Raw genomic sequence first — 20,030 nt, 5'->3', positions numbered from 1 at the left:
GAATGTTATGTCATCAATATCATAGTACAGTAAGTCATCAAAAACGTCACGGTACAGTATGTCATCAAAATGTCCAAAAAGTCACAGTAAATGTCATGAAATTAAAAGGACAACAAAACGTCATAGTATGTGTGACAAAGTGGGTGAGAACACACCATTTGTCCCCAAATTACATTCATCTATGAATCGACCCATGCGTTTCAATTGTTTGTTTGCCATACCCACCATGTGTTCCAGAGGTTAAAGGGGAAGGGACCCAACCATTTCCTCTATTTATACACTGGATGATGTCATTGGGTCAAACCAAGTATGGGGGGTATTAGAGTATATACAGGTAGATTTGTAGTTTAGGTGTGATCTGTTTTACATTGTTGCGAGTGTAAAGTAAATTATAAACCATATCAAATAGTTGGTTACCTAAAGGGGTGCTGTAAGGTATAGGTCGTGCTCAAGCTATTTTTTGCCAAATTGTAGTTGTTTTTTGCATAGATATAACTTTATTTGCATTGTTCTAACAAAGTGATTGCACATTTTATTTGTTTTTGTCTGATGGAGCAATCTGGTTTCCTTAAAAGTGATTGCAATTTTCTTAATTCTAGTATTTGAAAAAGCACAGATGGAGTCACAAAATGTTGTTTCAATAAAAATTCAACATAGACCATTTTGTTCCAATTTTGTTGGGGCGGTGGGGCACGAACATTTTTCTTCCTCCAAAGTGGGGCGCGACAGAAAAAGTTTGAGAACCACTGAGTTAAGCTAAGTTAAACGTTTGTTTTGTTTTGTTTGTATATATAAAATGTCAAAAAAAAGAATCATAGCACAGTACATGAAAATGTACTGTGCAGCAGCGCCCTTTCCTTCTTGTAAAGAGGAGGAACAAAAAGCTTACAGCACCTGGTATTCCCAGGCGGTCTCCCATCCAAGTACTGCCCAGGCCCTACCCTGCTTAGCTTCCGAGATCAGACGAGAGCGGGCGTGTTCAGGGTGGTATGGCCGTAAGCAAAGAAACTGCCTACCAAAGGCCGATTTGAAGACACTGCTCTTTTCTTTATCTATAGCACCTGAACACCGCCCGATTAACGAGCACACGCTCGAAAAGTCAATTGCCTTGATGACATACTAACATCCTGTCTATTTTACATTAATACAGGCTATGTTATACAACTATTACTGGATCATTATCACTGATCCCCCCTTACCAAAGCAGCATAGAGTAGAGAATGTTATGTCATCAATATCATAGTACAGTAAGTCATCGAATACGTCACGGTACAGTATGTCATCAAAATGTCCAAAAAGTCACAGTAAATGTCATGAAATTAAAAGGACAACAAAACGTCATAGTATGTGTGACAAAGTGGGTGAGAACACACCATTTGTCCCCAAATTACATTCATCTATGAATCGAACCATGCTTTTCAATTGTTTGTTTGCCATACCCACCATGTGTTCCAGAGGTTAAAGGGGAAGGGACCCAACCATTTCCTCTATTTATACACTGGATGATGTCATTGGGTCAAACCAAGTATGGGGGGTATTAGAGTATATACAGGTAGATTTGTAGTTTAGGTGTGATCTGTTTTACATTGTTGCGAGTGTAAAGTAAATTATAAACCATATCAAATAGTTGGTTACCTAAAGGGGTGCTGTAAGGTATAGGTCGTGCTCAAGCTATTTTTTGACGAGATCGGGCGTGTTCAGGGTGGTATGGCCGTAAGCGAAGAAACTGCCTACCAAAGGCCGCTTTGAAGACACTGCTCTTTTCTTTATCTATAGCACCTGAACATCGCCCGATTAACGAGCACACGCTCGAAAAGTCAATTGCCTTGATGACATACTAACATCCTGTCTATTTTACATTAATACAGGCTATGTTATACAACTATTACTGGATCATTATCACTGATCCCCCCTTACCAAAGCAGCATAGAGTAGAGAATGTTATGTCATCAACATAGTACAGTAAGTCATCAAAAACGTCACGGTACAGTATGTCATCAAAATGTCCAAAAAGTCACAGTAAATGTCATGAAATTAAAAGGACAACAAAACGTCATAGTATGTGTGACAAAGTGGGTGAGAACACACCATTTGTCCCCAAATTACATTCATCTATGAATCGACCCATGCTTTTCAATTGTTTGTTTGCCATACCCACCATGTGTTCCAGAGGTTAAAGGGGAAGGGACCCAACCATTTCCTCTATTTATACACTGGATGATGTCATTGGGTCAAACCAAGTATGGGGGGTATTAGAGTATATACAGGTAGATTTGTAGTTTAGGTGTGATCTGTTTTACATTGTTGCGAGTGTAAAGTAAATTATAAACCATATCAAATAGTTGGTTACCTAAAGGGGTGCTGTAAGGTATAGGTCGTGCTCAAGCTATTTTTTGCCAAATTGTAGTTGTTTTTTGCACAGATATAACTTTATTTGCATTGTTCTAACAAAGTGATTGCACATTTTATTTGTTTTTGTCTGATGGAGCAATCTGGTTTCCTTAAAAGTGATTGCAATTTTCTTAATTCTAGTATTTGAAAAAGCACAGATGGAGTCACAACATGTTGTTTCAATAAAAATTCAACATAGACCATTTTGTTCCAATTTTGTTGGGGCGGTGGGGCACGAACATTTTTCTTCCTCCAAAGTGGGGCGCGACAGAAAAAGTTTGAGAACCACTGAGTTAAGCTAAGTTAAACGTTTGTTTTGTTTTGTTTGTATATATAAAATGTCAAAAAAAAGAATCATAGCACAGTACATGAAAATGTACTGTGCAGCAGCGCCCTTTCCTTCTTGTAAAGAGGAGGAACAAAAAGCTTACAGCACCTGGTATTCCCAGGCGGTCTCCCATCCAAGTACTGACCAGGCCCTACCCTGCTTAGCTTCCGAGATCAGACGAGATCGGGCGTGTTCAGGGTGGTATGGCCGTAAGCCAAGAAACTGCCTACCAAAGGCCGCTTTGAAGACACTGCTCTTTTCTTTATCTATAGCACCTGAACATCGCCCGATTAACGAGCACACGCTCGAAAAGTCAATTGCCTTGATGACATACTAACATCCTGTCTATTTTACATTAATACAGGCTATGTTATACAACTATTACTGGATCATTATCACTGATCCCCCCCTTACCAAAGCAGCATAGAGTAGAGAATGTTATGTCATCAATATCATAGTACAGTAAGTCATCAAAAACGTCACGGTACAGTATGTCATCAAAATGTCCAAAAAGTCACAGTAAATGTCATGAAATTAAAAGGACAACAAAACGTCATAGTATGTGTGACAAAGTGGGTGAGAACACACCATTTGTCCCCAAATTACATTCATCTATGAATCGACCCATGCGTTTCAATTGTTTGTTTGCCATACCCACCATGTGTTCCAGAGGTTAAAGGGGAAGGGACCCAACCATTTCCTCTATTTATACACTGGATGATGTCATTGGGTCAAACCAAGTATGGGGGGGATTCGAGTATGTACAGGTAGATATGTAGTTTAGTTGTGATCTGTTTAACATTGTTGTGAGTGTATCGTAAATTATAAACCATATACAATACAAAGGTGATGACTTTGACTGAACAAAAAAAAAAAAAGGAAGATCAGTGTGTAGCTGTGTGCACGTGTTTATGTTACTTTAAGATGAGTTGAGTTTTATTCAGTTAAGCTAAGTTAAACGTTTCTTTTGTTTGTATATTTATATATTTGGTTACACATGTAGCGGGGCACTTTTATAAATAAAACACCTTTTGATATTGGAACAAAGTCTCTCGTGTCTGCCTCCTACCACTACAGAAGCCACTCCGGTCAGGCTTCACCACAGTATGTAAAAAGAAAAGACAGGGAAATAATTTCAAGTATAAAATGTCCAAAAAGTACCCGTTTAATAAGTTTTGAAAATGTCAAAAAAAGAATCGTAGCACAGTAGCCTACATGAAAATGTACTGTGCAGCAGTAACAGCAGTATTAACCCTTTAAAGATACTGCTCTTTTGTCTATCCTATAGCCAGTGGAAAGACCATTTAAATGTTTATTTAAAAGACAACGCTATTTGCCAACACACTGATGTTGAATCTCAGCAGCAGTCAGTTAGAAAAGGTAGCTGTGAAGCAATCCAACAGGTTCCTGAGAGAGCAATGTGATAAATAAGAAGTCCCCACTCCTCTTCAGTTTTAAGCAGCTCATACATTAATGAATTTAGTCAGAGTGGACTATTCCCCTCAACATCACAGCTTCACATTTGTATCATAAAGTGCAGCTCCAGCCGGAGCAGTTGATATTTAAGGCTCAGGAGAAAAATCAATGGATGTGCTTTATCATTACACAGACTCATGCAGAATATGCAATGGACAACTGTGGACTAAAGATGGACGCTTTTAATAAGGGGTCGACCGATATTTTAGCATTAACTTAGCTTTCATTGTGAATGAAACTCTGTTGCCTTATTTTGCCCTGTACAAAACGGGTTAGCAAGCTGTGCTGGTAATATATAACATTTAAATAATTCATAATAATAGTAACAATAACTTTTATTTGTATAGCGCTTCAAAAGGTACTCAATGACACTTTACATGGTAAAAACAGAAACAATAGAAGTAATTACAATAACAACAAATTAGATGACATCGTAACAGTAAGGAATAACATGAAAAAGAAAAACATACATAACTGTACAGTTTAAAAGCAGATTTAAATAGATGAGTTTTTAGTTTTAAGTTAAAATTGAAACCAAATAAAAGGCTTTACAAGCTATTTTGCTGTACTAAATGAAGCACATTGTAATAATTTGCCTATATAGCTGTAATAATTTGAGCATATGTCAGGCTGCAACACTACTTTTAGACGTCTATAAGCCATCTGTGAATCTTGAAAATAAATGTTTACAGTTGAATTTTTATGAAAAATACCAAGTAACTTTTTAAAAATGGTTTTGCATTGTTGTTTCAAACAAACATTGCCCAAACAGGAGTGAATAGTGTATTTTGTGTAGACATTGAATTCAAATAGACTACAGTGCCTGCATTCATTTAATGAAGAAACATGTTAAGCAATCCAAAGGTGGAACTTTTAATGTATTTTTAACAGTTTTTATCAATGGAGTTCTATGAAACAGAGGAATGAGCTATATATCTCCAGGTGTTTACAGTCTCTCAAACACCATAGCACTGCTTCCAAAACAACAGAGCGGTAGAGAGGAGGAAACAGAGTGTAATAGCGTGTATGCAGAAGTCGCCACGATCACTGCTCACTGAATGGTAAATACCCAACAGTCAGCATCGGTCATCCTGCAGTTAAATGGAAAAACAACATGAAACCACCACTTGAATTGTAAAGAGATGCTGTGCAACAGACTGCACGAACAGATTAGGAGAGAATTCAGGAATACGTTTATTATAGACGGCTGAAAGAGAAGCAATGTGAGGATACAGTGTATAAGGCATAGTGGAATCCAACGAAGTTAACAAAGTATACAGTTTTCTGAATGTAATAAAGATCTCAATATGTTTTACTGAATTTGATCAGGCCGACAAATCTTGCTTTGTCGTGCCATGATATGGAGGTTTATCTGTATAATGGTGTCACCACAGTTTATACTAAACCCGACATCATAAAAAGTTCAATCATGCAAATACCAGCAAATTATTCATATTTTCTTAACAGTATGTTTTTCATATTAAACATGAAAAGCAATACATTACTAGATTTCTTTATATAAAAACAATAAAATGGGCATTTGAAAGTGTATAGAGAGCAATTATTACAAAGCCTCAAATACCGTCTCTGAGTAAATAAGCCAGTCAAATGCCAGTGAACAGTTTATTTGCTATTGTCTTTCATATTCCCACTATTCAGTCCAAGATGGTATCTCATAGTTTCTAGAGGTTCATTCTCAACTCAGCTGTGTTTACAATCAGAAATAGAAATGTAAAAACCTACTTTGGCATGTATGTAATCGGAGTACGAGTCATTTGACTAATTGATTCAGCTAAGCTTGATCACTTCGACTGCTCACTTCTGTCTAATTAGTCTCTATAAATAGTCTGAAAGGCATCCAGTTTCCCAGCTGGGGCCTGGTTTGTTGAAAGGAAGAGACCTAAAGAGTAATTAAAAAAAACATAAATCTGAAAATTGAAGATAGACATCTCAATTTTACCAACAAAGTACAGGGGGAAATTGTTGGGAAACGTTTTACTGTTGGACACAATTGTCTTTGACGGACAGAAAACTAGCAACAGTTGCAAATACTGCAGTTAAATGAAGAATAAAAAAGGGAAATTAACTTTTACCTGCCATATGCTAACATTTTTTTTTTTTTTTAAAGCAACATAGGAATGTTAAAACCTAGAAGTCGTGCATGTGATTTATAATTCAGTTATTTACAATTATCGGAAATGTGCTTTGATGTCACTCACTCTGAAAAAAAGTCTAAATAGCGTAAACAAGAAAAACACTAAAGTGATGAAACAGACTTAAATCTCAACGCACATGAAGCAGTGGACCTAAACATGTGAGACCAGCTTCTGCTCCGCTTGAGAGAAGAGAAAAGAGAACATGTTGGGCAGATGAAAACATCAGATCTGTGCTGAGCGATGAGCATCATCTCCCCTGTATTTTCTAAGCAGTTAAAACTTGGCTTTACTATATTTAAATGAGCAGCTGCATGTGAAAAGAAAAAAACAAATATCCAGTATACTTACAGTAGCTGGCCAGCGGCAATGATCTGTCCTAATGTTTATAATTAGAGACAAATATTGACCTCTACTGTAGCTGCTGTGCTAAGTCAAGCACCCAAAGCGTACAAAAACACACTCTGCTGCATCATAAGCATTCCACTAATCAAACAGGTCTGCTGAATACACAATCAAATGTGCCAGGAAATATTGGTGGAGACATTTTTTAATCTGTTAACCCTTCAAACTAAACAGCTGATCACTTTTCAAAGAGGCCTCAGTCTTCAATAATCATCTGGCCAAGTCAGGAAATCCCTCATCTTCAAAATCACGACAGTATCAACACGGATATCCATCACTTCTACACTCGATGTCAAGATGCAGCAATTGCACACTGTTACTTCAGATCAACGCACCGTGGGCCTGAAGTGCTGGAGGTGAGCGGTCTCATTTGGATGTTGACCTCACAATTTTTCATCTGGAAGATTTCTGTCATCCAGCCTTATGTCCTCAGTAGTAATAGCTTCCGAAAACTGCCACCATACAGAACAAGCTGTCCTGTAAAGGCAAAACACATTTAACTGATTAAAATAAATTCGTGTTGAGGAGTCCGTTTTCTGAACATCTGAATGAACAGAACAAAGGCACCTACGTTCAGGAAAATATCTTCTGCATAGTTGTCTGTGTCGGCATCCCATAAACACCTTGAAGACATCCTGGTGAAACACATGAGAAGGTCAAGCATTCATTTTTGAAGGTCTGAACTATTTTATGAAAAACATCGTACAATGTAATGCAATCCAAAAGGACGAGCTCTTTAATCATAATATACATTTATTGTGGACTGTGAGTCAGGACATTCCAACTCCATGCTATTTTTGAGAGTGGGCGGAATAATAGAAACACCTTTCAATATAAATCAATCTAATAAAACATTGTGGCACATTGTTATTTATTTTATTTTTCCTGGAATTCTAAAATATCTTCTTTAATACACGGAATTAAGAATTCTAGTGTCACTCAGTTGACACCATTACTGCTGCAAAACATACACTAAAATCTACAAATTCAGGCAAAATGTGTATGAAAGCAGTAACGGTAAAAAAATATTGCTACAGTAAAGGTTCCCACACAAGTTTTCTATAACTTTTCCATAAGATTTTAACCCATTTCCATCATTTTATTTAAGTAGTTTAAATATCCTGTTGCGAACATCGGGCGTAATTATGCGGCTCGTACTCCAGTGTGCTCCTTAAGCCATTGCTCGGTTGAGAAATGGCTTAAGTTGTCTTGCAGCTATACCGATGCTTGCCATGCTGGTAGAAGCATTACGTTATCTGGCCTGGCTGTATCATGCATGACTGAAGTATGTGCCGATGCTGACAGTCTAGTCTGTTGGGTGGCCTTTTGGTCGTCTCAATGCTTTTCCCCTTTAGCATGGCTGACCAGACCATATTTTAAACAATTGACAAAACAATGTGAATTCAAAAAATTCTAACCTTTTCCAAAACTTTCCGTTAGTTTCAAACCCTTCCCAGGTCAGGAAAACAGTTTTTCTAATTTCCAAACTTTTCCAGGAGTTTCATGACTGTGGGAACCCTGTGCAGTAATACTGAAAGAGACTCTGATAAGTATAGTTGTCTTATCGCATTGTTGGTCTTTTCTTTTGTGTTGCAGCTTGGGCATCCATAAAGTGCACAATAAATACAACACACATCTGCTAAGTTGGTGAAATGTTTTTGTCCATCACTGAAGTGTTGATGGTAAGAATGACCAAAGACAGAGAGTATCCCCATGTGTTAGTTATACACATTTCTATTTTTTGTTCACCACTTCCATCATCACTTACTTGACTCCTTGTCCGCGTTGTTCTCCAATTACCACTTGCACGACCAGCTTATATTTGTCAAACCCTAAACCTGTTGAAGAAGAGAACTGAGCTGTAATAGTTTATCAGGAATAATGCAACATTTTTGCAGGTACGATACAGGAGTAGTTATTAACATGCTACATTTACTGTGTAGCATTTACTCAGGTAAAACATTGTATCTAGTAGGACTACCTTTGATGGGAGACATTTTATTGTTGATTATACTTGTAATGACGATAATTTACTTTTACGCTGTTTTATTCAGCTTACATCTTCCGGCTTTATTTTTCTTTCTGTTCACTTTGTCCTTGTTTCCTTCTTAAAGGATTCAGAGTGGTTCTGTACTGACTTCAATCAAAAGTAATATTTTGTTTCATAATTGGCAGAACACCTTTAGTTTGTTCCCTTGATGTCATTAATTAAAATGTACAACAGTATACAGATACTCTGTCCTTCTGAGTTATAATCAGAGATGGAAAAAGCATGACTCACTCTTCACTTTGTCCTTAACGCATTCTGCCAGTGACCGGGACAGCTCTGGGACTTCTTCTGGGTCGTACCGCATCCCCGACAGTCGCTCCCTCACAATGTCACGAATGCACTCCTTCACAATGGCTGGCTTAAACCTGGGAGGTTAAACAGTCAGCAAGAGAGCAGGGAATGAAGTTCCATCAGCCTTCACAGGTCACAGCATGATCAGTGTGTGGGTCACTGAGCTGTAGAGGTCTCATAATCAATTCTGATTACATTTTTATTATCTGTCAACAATACATTTGAGTAATGTGTTTTACACACCAGCTCAAATGATATAGTTTAAGATGTGTGTGTGCTAAATTGAGTCCTCCTCCTTAACCCTAGATGAACAGTGAAGCAGACAAGAGCATAGTTTACCAACGTTGGGCTGATGACTGGAGACATTTGTCACACTTTTACTCAAATTGTCAACAGTTGATTTGACTGACAAATGTTCGTTAGCTCGCTTAACTAGCGTCACAGTACATGACGCCAAACGTGACCACTTCATTCAGACTCAAACTATCGACTAACGTTATTCACTTAGCCAATCTTAACGGTAGGCGTTACACTAGAAAACACCGAGGTAAGCGGCTAAATAGTGGCTAGCTTACAAAACACATTGTTAGCAATGAACTAGCTAGCTGGCTAAACGCTAACCACCTGTAATACCAGCTGAAAGACGGTGACCAACGTACTTGTACCGATGATTCGGTCGTATGAGGTATGTATCGGACCCCTCCATCGCAGATAAAGAAGGCAGACAGTTGCTAACAAGCAAATCTTTGCAAAGTTTCATCCGTAACCATAGCGACGTATTTTCCAACTTTCCGGTTTCAAAATAAGAGTACGACCAAATACGTTTGTACAGTGTCTTATTTTGAAATATGCTGGAAGTTTTTTCACATAGTTCTTTCCAATCGTCTGTCAGTTGGAGTTCTGTCATCGTTGTTCACACTTTTTATTTTTCTCAGGCAAGGAAAGCCTTTGATATCATTGTCTTCTAAAGTGTCACTATTATCTCCGTCATTTCCTTCACTCACTCTCTTCCTCTTCACTCCCACATGGACTGGTGTCAGCTCAGGGTTGGTATCAAAAGAGGCAATACGGTGGAGGCAATTCACTGCGGTCTTCCATCGTGATTTCTAAACTTCCAAGGCCTCATCAACTACAGACAAATCAGAACGTATCTAATTTGGCTTCATTCACCCGAGAAAAACGGTACAAAGGTGCTATGATTTCAGGAGCAAATCAAGACTCCTTTCTGGATTTAAAGATCAGTCTCCAGCTCTGATGGCTCGGATAGCGCTCTCCCCATGCTCCCCATTATCCCATCTTTTCTTGCTTTGTCGAGGATAAGAAGGTCTGATTTAAATCACACAAAATGAAATGGAAAATGTAAGGCATTTCCCACACTACACTGTATAAAATGTACAAGTATTTTATCAGGTATCTCATAGAGGCCAAATTAAACTATTTGCATAATAACAAGATGTTCCCTTATCTGCTGTAGCTAATCATTCAAACTGAAACCAGCCAACACAAATCCAACAATTCACTCAATACATTCAGTATTGATCGTCATTGGCCTCAGACGAGGTACGAATTACAAATGGCAGAAATTGAGTTACTCTTTGGCCTGTTGTAACATTAAACCTGCAAATGAGGTTAAATTAGCCATTAGATGTTCATGTTTTTATTGATTTGTTACAATGAGCCGCTGACAAGTGTCTATGAATAGCTCTCATTGAAGAGATTAGAGGTTTATTGTTTAATGTTAAGCACCTTACTCTTGTAGTTCCTACACAGATTATTGATGTTAAATCAGGAAAAAAAGTGTAAACAGCGAGGGCGGCCATGATATTGGCACCAAAAAAACACTTTTAATCTGTTGTTTAATCATGAATTTTCATACAGCACAGAAGTTAAAATTAGACTTAAAGTTGAAATTGAACTATTCACAGGAAAGATGGGTAGACATGTTTGACAAAGCTACTGTCTCTATTGGGAAATGATAATGATGACAGCGGATCAACAGTATGTATTATTACTTCTGCAAAATTATCCCATCTATTTGAATCAAAATGTAGTAAATATAAGTAAGTTTTCATCTCGTGTAAGACAGAAGACATGATTCAACTAAATTGTTATTCTCCATTCCAGTCATAGACCCGGAACTTAATAAAACCAAGTTTCCACTTTTAAATTTAATTTTCCTCAAGCCCTCTTGGTAAAGTCACAGTACTTTTAAGTTTCATTTTCCTCAAACTCTCTATTGGTAAAGTCACAGTACTTTTAAGTTTCATTTTCCTCAAACTCTCTATTGGTAAAGTCACAGTACTTTTAAGTTTCATTTTCCTCAAACTCTCTATTGGTAAAGTCACAGTACTTTTAAGTTTCATTTTCCTCAAACTCTCTATTGGTAAAGTCACAGTACTTTTAAGTTTCATTTTCCTCAAACTCTCTATTGGTAAAGTCACAGTACTTTTAAGTTTCATTTTCCTCAAACTCTCTATTGGTAAAGTCACAGTACTTTTTAAGTTTAATTTTCCTCGAACTCTCTATTTTTAGAGTCATTGTCTCTCAACCAAGGCATGATACGTCATTCTCACGAGTTGTTTGTATACTGTGCAGATCAGCTGTCGGTGTTTCCTCTCTTTATCAGCCAGCAGCACCCCTGGCACCGACAGGATGGCACAGCCGGAGTGGACACGTCTCTTCCAGGTAACAGCCAAGAATCTTAAACCAGGAGACTCCTGGCAACTGGAGTTTGATGAAAATCTTATGCCTGACTCCAAAACACCGGGCTGGAAGAAGTGTATCGTGAGCACCAGTGCAAGGTCAGTGTGTTTAACTCCTATTAAATACTGTAGTTGGCACATTTATGTATATGGTTAAAAATATATATAGTTGGATGCATTAGGTTTATTCAGGTTTTTCTCTATGTACATGCACTAGGTTATCTCAAATACTGGTCTCCACAATGTAAACCATTACTTTTTAGGGTAATAAGTTGGTTTTGGTTCATGTTAGGGTTAAGGATATAGCTCTAAGTTAATGCCATGGCCAGCATGACAAAGGCTGGGTTAGATTCACATTGACAGAAGAAATAATGTCAGTGGTGGCCTTTGAGATGAGGCCAAAGAAGCATAGGTGTTGACAAAGTCTACATGACAGAACAAAGATTCTGGTTTTATTATGCAAACAGGAAGGAGGTGATGTCACGTGTCGCTCTCCTCCTATTTTACCTTTTGCACTGGCTTCAGTCAAACTCAATTATTTAGCAAGATAGTCAATGATTAGGATCGTCCAAATGACATTTAAAACCCATTATATAATTTCTTCTCCCAGAGCATCGCTGCTTCCAAATGTACAGCTAAAAAGTTTCCAATGTAGCTTTGGTTCGTTGTAATTTTGTTAAAGGGCCTCTGTCTTTTTCAAGGTACAAATGCTCCGAGTGTGGAAGAGGCTGGTCTTCTAACAAAGTGAGGGTTGCCTGCCACATGCGCCTGGCATACAGGCAGGGCGTTGTCAAGGTGAGGCCCTTCCGTCAGAACTGCAAGGAGTGCAGCGAAGCTCCAATGGAGAAGCCCAGCATCACCTCAGAGAACATCAAGATCCTCCTGAAGAATGTTGTGGAGAAAATAAGAATAAAATGCTACAATGAAGACCTGGGCAAAAAGAGCAAGCCTTTCAGAAGAGTCAAAGTCCCCATGAGCCTGCTCATTGTGAGGCCTGTATGCAGGGCATTTGTCCAAGGAGTCGGCCTTCTTCATAATGTGTGTGTATGTGTGTGAGAGAGAGAGAGAGTTTCAAGCTGTAGAGAGTTTTACTGATGTTTTATGCCTAAGCTCATATTGAATAAGATATAAGACTTCCCCTCCCGTCATTCTGTTACATTGTGTTGCTTCTATCATTTTCATATGATAATCAAGTGCATATAAGCTTTCATATTTATTCCTGTTGGTATCTTCTTGTTTTTAATTTTCTTTCAAATATTAATTTGTCTGCTCAAAACCATTAAACCAGCCTTCTTACTAACATAAATGTAAAAGATAAATAAATGTGTATGCATACAATTAACTACACGTATTTGTGATTTGTAGTGTGGGTGTTTTTTCTTTTCAGAGCCATTATTTATTATTTATATGAAGGAATCACTAAGGTAAACAGTTGAAGACCTGAATATTAGAAATACTATTTGGACATGTGCTGGTAAGAATTTTAGAAAATGGGATATTACCATAGGCTGTTTATAATAAGGATATTACATACAGTGCATACATGCAGTGAAGACATGGAAGCGTTTCACCAGCAGGTGGCAGTGTTGCATGAATACAGCAAGAAAACTTTTCAGTTTCATTTCTCTTGCATTCCTTCCTTGGTGAGTGCTCTGAAGACTTTGAAACACAGAGGCAGCGATCGTATTTCAGTTAATCTACACTAATCACATTTACTTTGTGTGTGATACAGTCGTAAAGCAGAAGTTAACTCTCAGTGATAATCATAAGACATCCTAACTACACAAACACACAAACGTGTTACTTTTTCTTCACATGGGGAACCCTTCTCTTCATTTCAGTGTATAAATAGGCTACCCAGAAATTCGACCGTCTACCAATACTGCTGTACATGCTTAACATCTGACTCAGCGAAACAAACTTGTCATTTACCTTTCAATTCTCAGTACCAACCTACACCTGCAACTTAAAGAACCCATGTTTACACTTTTACACAACCATGCACAGGAGAAGGAGGTAGAAATGTTTGGCAAGCTCCATCTATTTGCATAGAAATATGGTAACAGCTCCCTGAAGGATTAGGGAGATACAGCATGGTATCGCGATATTTTGCGTGGCGATATTGTATTGATACACGGACGCCAAGTATCGATCTTTTATTCTATAAACTTAGAAAAATCAAATCAATTACTTTTTCAGTCCACTAGATGGTGCTGAGTTATTTTCTGGTGAGGTCAGCGTGATTGGTAGGAAGTTGGTCAAAACAAAGATAGAGACATCTGGCCATAACTGGCTCTCTGCCCTTGACATCCATGCATCGCAAGTTATACTGAGTTATATCACTCTTATATAAGTTATAGTTGATATACTGAGTCCACATGTTTGCATTTAGTTAAGTTGGACTGTGTAGTAATACAAACAGTTCAGTTTGTCAGGTTCATGCAACATTTATGATATTGTTGGTCAGTCTGTCTGCTTGACAATCATATTCTGCTGCAATAAAAATGATTGAAGTGAGAACAGACTGAAAACGTTATCTTATTAGATAAAACATGTTGACACAGTTTTCCTTTGGGGACATCATTTGAAGTTGAAAAAAGTAATAAATCGCAATATAGGCCGATGTTATCGCAATACTCAGAATATCGCAGTGTCGCGATAATATCGTAGTATCGTGATAATATCGTGATAATATCGTATCGTGACCTAAGTATCGTGATAATATCGTATCGCGGGACCTCTGGTGAGTCCCACCCCAAATAAATATTAGCATATTTTCTCATCTTCTGCAAGACAGAAGACATAGAACACCCGAGCCTAACAAACTCTGGTTCCCCACTCGTATTATTTACAAAACTAGACCCGAAACCTAAGGAAACAAGGTTGCTGCTTTTAAGTTTCATTTTCTACAAACTCTCTATTGGTAGAGTCACAGTATCTTTCATTTTCATTTCCTTTAAACTCTCCGTTGGTGGAGTCACAGTACTTTTAAGTTTCCTTTTCCTCGAACTCCATTGGTAGAGTCACAGTACTTTTAAGTTTCCTTTTCCTTGAATTCTCTATTTGCAGAGTCATCGTCTCTCAGCCAAGGCATGATAAGTCATTCTCACAAGGTGCTTGTATACTGTGCCGATCAGCTGTCAGTGTTTAGTCTCCTCGTCTTCAGCCACCAGCACTACTGGCACCGAAAGGATGGCACTGTCACAGTGGACACCTATCTTCCAGATAAAAGCAAATATTCTGAAACAAGGAGACTCCTGGCATCTGCAGTTTGATGACAGTCTTGTGCCTAACAGCCCGAACTCCGGCTGGGAGCAGTACATTCGGAACACATGTGCCAGGTCAGTGTGTTGGACTACTTTTAATTAGTGTAGTGTTGTCATGTGTATACACAGTATGGTGTATCTTAAGTTAAAATAAATGATAGTTTAGGGTGCACATTTGGTTTATTAAGTTTTGTACACATATGTACTTGTAATACTGAAGTAATGTCAACAAAAATATGTCTGATTTGGGGACCAAAACTGGTGCGCAATGTATACCTCTAAATTTTAGGGTACGAATAAGGGTCAAGTTAGGGTAATGGAAATGAATGTTGTTGATACTCATGCTATGTCCAGTGTTATATTGAGGGAAGAAATAATCTGGTAACACTTGAACGGAGAAAGAGTATCATTTTGTTAAAGGGCCAGTTTTAACTTGGGTCATCTGTCATTTTTAAGGTTCAAATGCTCTGGGTGTGGAAGAAGCTGGCCTTCCAACCGGGTGATGGTGGTCTTCCACATGCGCCTGTCAAACGGGCAGGGCGTTGTCAAAGTGAGGCCCTTCCGTCAGAACTGCAATACGTGCAGTGATGCCCCAATGGAGAAGCCCAGCATCCCCCCAGAGAACATGGACATCCTCCTGGAGAATCTGGTGGAGAAGATCAGAATAAAATGCTACCATGAAGACCTGGGCAAAGTAAACAGGCCTTTTGTAAGCGTGGATGTCAAAAGCCCCCATGAGCCTGATCATTGTGAGGCCTGTATGCAAGGCATCTGTACAAGGGACTGAGCTTGTGTTGCTATTAAGGTATAGCCTTTGTGTTAATTTAATGCCTAAACTCATATAAATGAATCATAAATGATATTATACAATTATAATTGTATGTATAATATTTCATTGGATTGTGCCCTCTATCATATTTATTAATAATCATTTGCATGTAAACTTTTAGATTCATTCTTGTTGGTATCAGTGGTCTTTAAAATATTAATATATCTGCTACAAAGCATTAATCAAGCCTCATCATCTTATCAACAGAAATGTGATGGACAAATAAAGCGTATACAAACAATAATCTAAATGTACTCGTGATTTGTACTGAGTGTATTTTTTATTTTTTTCCAAAAAGTCATAGAGAGGAAAGAGGCCAATGAATTCTGACATTGAAAGTATGTATGTAGGAGTCACTGAGGTAAACTGATCTGTAAACTTAAATATCAAATACTATATTTGGACATAACATCAGCAGGTGAAATGTAGAAAAGGGGATATTATGCATACAGTAGGTTTATTCTTTTTGTATGCATGCCGCTGCAACGTGTCTATGGCACACAGGAAATTATGTCCTACATTTCAACACAACAGAAGAAATGAAGAGAGAGTCCCCCACACTTCATTAACAGGAGATGCACAGAGGTGATGCCTGTACGTGACGGACAGGAAGCAGTGTCCTTCATAACAGATCCAATTTCAACGCATGAGGCTTAAAATGACTATTTCTGCACATTTGTAATCAACACTAAGTCCTCGGGGTGTAACGGTTCACAAAATCCACGGTTGGGTTGGGTACGATACAGTGGAGCCACGGTTCGGTACGTTTCGGTACAGTAGAAAACTATAAATGCCAGAGAAATGTACTTGATTTTAAAATATATTTATTCATTACAACTAACATCATAAAGTTATTCTTTGACTTTGAACAATGATGGAACTATACCTGAGTGAGCCATCTTCTGGGGTGTCTTCTTAGCAACACATAAGCATAAAAAACAAAAACTGCTCCTTCATGTTATGTAGTATTGTTACTTACATCTTGCTTACATCTTGTATTGTTACTTACATCTTGCAAAAGAGATTTTTAATCTCAATGGGACTACCTGGTTAAATAAAGGTTTGTTTTTTTCCAAATGTATTCGGTTCGTCATGTGTACCGAACCGTGAGCCTCGTACTGAACGGTTCAATACGAATACGCGTACCGTTACACCCCTACTAAGTCCGTAAGAGTACCAAATTGCGACAACTCGTTGAACAGCAATTACACAATATAAAGAAAGGTTGGCTTGCAGAAGCATTGATTTTTGGGGCAAAGTTGTACAACCTGGTTCATTTCGACTGACAACTTTAATATAAAATGGAAAACAGTTGGTTGGCAGGAGGTTTAGGGGGACACCAGAGGACACATGTTTCTCACAGGCCGCCCGCTGGTTATTTGCATAGGACCAGCAGGTGTGATACTGATGCCACTGTGGTCAGTCTTCACCTTCTGCAAGTCACACATTCTGGTAGAATACATCAACTTTGTTTTGTATGAAACCACCGACAGGGAAAGTAGCCGCCGTGCAGAGTTTTCCATTTCCCACTTCATTTGCCAGGGGTTTGTCCACATCACGCTGGGGTGACCCTGGCACTATGTATATCTTGGCCACTGAGGCTGAATTTAGTCTTGCAAGAGTGAGATTGCCAGGTAAGTGGAGAGTATGCCTTTGCTGTCTGACAATGGTTATTTATGGACAGGCAACTCTCCTGTTCATGCAATTGATCAACTAAAAGCACATTTTCCAAATAAAGCAGTGTGATTACTAATCTGTGTGTTCTCCAGACGCGATACTGAAGAAACGGCTGTAATCAGACGACTGTAGGAAGATTGGACTCTTGCCATCATGACACCGAAGGTAAAGGATCTTTTCCTGGTGCATATTCTGTATGTTATGATGTGTTATTTCAGAGGCTAACGACAGCATCAGTTATAATGCATCTTTTCTGTAACTGATAACCTTTTCCTAAACAATCCATAATTCATACTTTTAATGTTTGTTTAAATTAAAACATTTCTTTGTAACTGTGTTATTCTAGTGCCTCCCTCCATCAGTCATGCCCGCTGTGGTCATCATTCTCATTCTTATGCCAGGTAAGCTTTTTGGTCAGCACAATATCGAGTATTAGGCATGCTTCTATCAAACGTTTTTTGCAATGAAGATAAAGCAACAAGGTTATAAAAAATGAAATATCTTAGTAGAATGTGCACTGCACCACCAATTATACAACGTAAGATGTAACCTATGTGCAATACTGTACACCAAATACTTGAAGACTTACATTTCTTTGTATTCTGCATTCAATTGGAAACAAGTTAATAGAAATCCAAATGATTACTGGTAACTAATGTTGCGACAACCTCCTTATTTTTCAATCTGTTTTGTTCGTTGCAGGTCTGCTGTTGTGTTGAAAATATCGCCAAAGCATGTTTACGGCTTAACTTTCCAGTTTTTGAATCTTCCCTTCAGCTGTGTGCAGCGCCATCAAGGTGAACTGCTCTCAGCCAAACCAACCCGCCCTGCTGGAAGCCCTGCGTCCAGTCTTTAACCTGAGCTCCATACGACCCGTCATGAACATGACAACCAGCACCAACGTCACCACATGGTTCACCATGTATGGGATACTAGGAGTGGTATGTTTCAGCTCTCGCTAGATAAGTAGCATTACACTGTATACTGAGTAACCCACTCCATTATATTTCTGGGCTCCACTGAGACTTCCTTGAGGATTAAGTTGGTCCCCAAAAAACACATGTTGTGTCTTAAAGCAGGTTTTCTTGTCTTCCAGGATGAAAAGGCTCAACTCTTGCTCACTTACCTTTGGCTACATTATGTATGTACTGCAATCATCCATGTTCATATTTCTCAGTCAGTGATGTAGAAATAATTGTGGGATGATTTTTGGGTGATTGACGTGATTATTACTTCAACGACCTGCTCTGTGCGCTGACACCAGCTTTGTGGTTTTAGTGGTGGATGAACGAGTTTGTCAGCTGGGACCCAATCCAGTGCGGCACCGACAGGATTTCTCTCCCCAAATCCCTGTTTTGGGTGCCAGATATTGTTATCAATGAATTGTGAGTATATATTATGTGTATATCTTATGTAAAACTAAACCATATTAGAGAAGCAAAGTTTTTTAAATTGTTGAATAATTTCCCAAACCGGCTGGGCACAGTAGTTTTTACCAAATGTTACTGGAGTAAATAGTACATTTTAAATTTTTAACTATTTTTATCCACGCATTAATACACATGTGGTGGTCTAGAGAGTATTTCTGGAAGCAGCACAATGTATTTGGGATTCACTAAAAATACACTACAGTGCACTTGTTTGCTGTAATTAAGGAAAATGTCACACAACCGAGTGACTCATTTATGTGTTTTCATGTTGTGGCGAAACATGCAATATTTGTTCGATGGATGAATTCATTTTTTTTATTTTGTAATTTTGTAAATTAAAATAATGAAAGGTGCCATGGTGTCATTTTGCCAATGTTTCACTGATAACTCCTCTGCTTGTTTCTGTCTTGCAGTATGGATGAAAACAGAGCCCCCTCTGTCCCATACATGTACCTGTATAGCGATGGCAGGATGCACGATGCTAAACCAGTCAGAGTCATCAGCTCCTGTAACCTCGATATCTACGCCTTTCCCTTCGATATACAGAACTGCACCATGACTTTCAACTCCTACATCCACTTTGGTCAGGCACTTCCCCAAATGTCTTGTTTCCTGTCTTTGTAGACGTTTGTATGCTGTCTTGGAAAAACATAAATATAAATGTAATGGTCAGCAAGTCATCTTTGTCCCTATGGTGAGCAGTAAAGCACGTTTAACTGTAATGGTGTAAACTTCTATTTTGAGACACCAAAGTGTGCTTTTTTTCCTGTTTAATGGCCACTTACAAAGGGGAAAAAACTCTTAAATAATCATGTAATCAATAAAATGTGTTTGTTGTGAAGGAATTCAAAGTTAAACTGTAACAAGACTATTGTGTGATGTGTGCTGGCTCATGTTTTATTGTTGATGCACCATCGCATCTGCTGTTTTAGAGTAATTGAAAATGGATTGATCTGATGATTATTGAAAATGTGGGAGGAATATCTAACACTATTCACCAGAAGTTTACATAAGCTTTGTGACAGACAACAC

The 20,030-nt window shown here is 38.3% G+C and overlaps 4 protein-coding genes across 5 annotated transcripts; 3 read left to right on the top strand and 1 right to left on the bottom strand.

The window, feature by feature from the left end:
• Positions 1-5,014: 5,014 nt before the first annotated feature.
• dynlt2b (dynein light chain Tctex-type 2B) lies at positions 5,015-9,855 on the bottom strand. Of its 2 annotated transcripts, XR_013771898.1 has the most exons (6): positions 9,754-9,855; positions 9,035-9,168; positions 8,522-8,591; positions 7,325-7,388; positions 7,089-7,230; positions 5,015-5,286 (listed from the first exon to the last, which is right to left on the bottom strand). XR_013771898.1 is itself a non-coding variant. In XM_079266581.1 (5 exons), exons 1-5 carry the CDS (start codon positions 9,852-9,854, stop codon positions 7,183-7,185), a joined length of 417 nt encoding a protein of 138 aa, XP_079122707.1. In that variant the 5' UTR covers position 9,855; the 3' UTR covers positions 5,015-7,182. The 2 variants fall into 2 exon arrangements, 1 of the variants encoding a protein (XP_079122707.1); XM_079266581.1 differs by having other exon boundaries at positions 5,015-7,230.
• A 1,691-nt stretch (positions 9,856-11,546) lies between these two features.
• On the top strand, positions 11,547-13,122 carry LOC306775986 (receptor-transporting protein 2-like). The gene is made up of 2 exons (XM_079266579.1): positions 11,547-11,895; positions 12,498-13,122. Exons 1-2 carry the CDS (start codon positions 11,747-11,749, stop codon positions 12,850-12,852), a joined length of 504 nt encoding a protein of 167 aa, XP_079122705.1. The 5' UTR covers positions 11,547-11,746; the 3' UTR covers positions 12,853-13,122.
• Positions 13,123-14,935: 1,813 nt separating this feature from the next.
• On the top strand, positions 14,936-16,113 carry LOC306775987 (receptor-transporting protein 2-like). Its single transcript, XM_079266580.1, has 2 exons — positions 14,936-15,137; positions 15,519-16,113. Exons 1-2 carry the CDS (start codon positions 14,989-14,991, stop codon positions 15,847-15,849), a joined length of 480 nt encoding a protein of 159 aa, XP_079122706.1. The 5' UTR covers positions 14,936-14,988; the 3' UTR covers positions 15,850-16,113.
• Positions 16,114-17,721: 1,608 nt separating this feature from the next.
• Positions 17,722-19,622, top strand: LOC306776025 (5-hydroxytryptamine receptor 3A-like; the record flags this gene model as incomplete). The annotated part of the gene is made up of 6 exons (XM_079266614.1): positions 17,722-17,733; positions 17,915-17,969; positions 18,346-18,509; positions 18,665-18,709; positions 18,847-18,953; positions 19,412-19,622. The coding sequence occupies 6 exons, from the start codon at positions 17,722-17,724 to the stop codon at positions 19,620-19,622; spliced, it is 594 nt and encodes a 197-aa protein (XP_079122740.1).
• Between the last annotated feature and the right edge of the window lie 408 nt (positions 19,623-20,030).

Source organism: Melanostigma gelatinosum (assembly GCF_949748355.1).
Source record: "Melanostigma gelatinosum genome assembly, chromosome: 4".
Taxonomy (NCBI): Eukaryota; Metazoa; Chordata; class Actinopteri; order Perciformes; family Zoarcidae; genus Melanostigma; species Melanostigma gelatinosum.
The sequence above is the reverse complement of the archived record's forward strand: the minus strand, read 5'-3'. Positions and strand labels throughout refer to the sequence as shown.

Bases quoted from the DNA above. Each gene is read 5' to 3' on its own strand.
- LOC306775986 (XM_079266579.1), top strand. From the start codon at position 11,747: ATGGCACAGCCGGAGTGGACACGTCTCTTCCAGGTAACAGCCAAGAAT. The intron at 11,896-12,497 runs GTCAGTGTGTTT...GTCTTTTTCAAG, and splicing joins ATCGTGAGCACCAGTGCAAG to GTACAAATGCTCCGAGTGTG.
- dynlt2b (XM_079266581.1), bottom strand. From the start codon at position 9,854: ATGAAACTTTGCAAAGATTTGCTTGTTAGCAACTGTCTGCCTTCTTTA. The intron at 9,169-9,753 runs GTACGTTGGTCA...TTAACCTCCCAG, and splicing joins CGACCGAATCATCGGTACAA to GTTTAAGCCAGCCATTGTGA. The intron at 7,231-7,324 runs GTAGGTGCCTTT...TTGCCTTTACAG, and splicing joins CAGAAGATATTTTCCTGAAC to GACAGCTTGTTCTGTATGGT.
- LOC306775987 (XM_079266580.1), top strand. From the start codon at position 14,989: ATGGCACTGTCACAGTGGACACCTATCTTCCAGATAAAAGCAAATATT. The intron at 15,138-15,518 runs GTCAGTGTGTTG...GTCATTTTTAAG, and splicing joins ATTCGGAACACATGTGCCAG to GTTCAAATGCTCTGGGTGTG.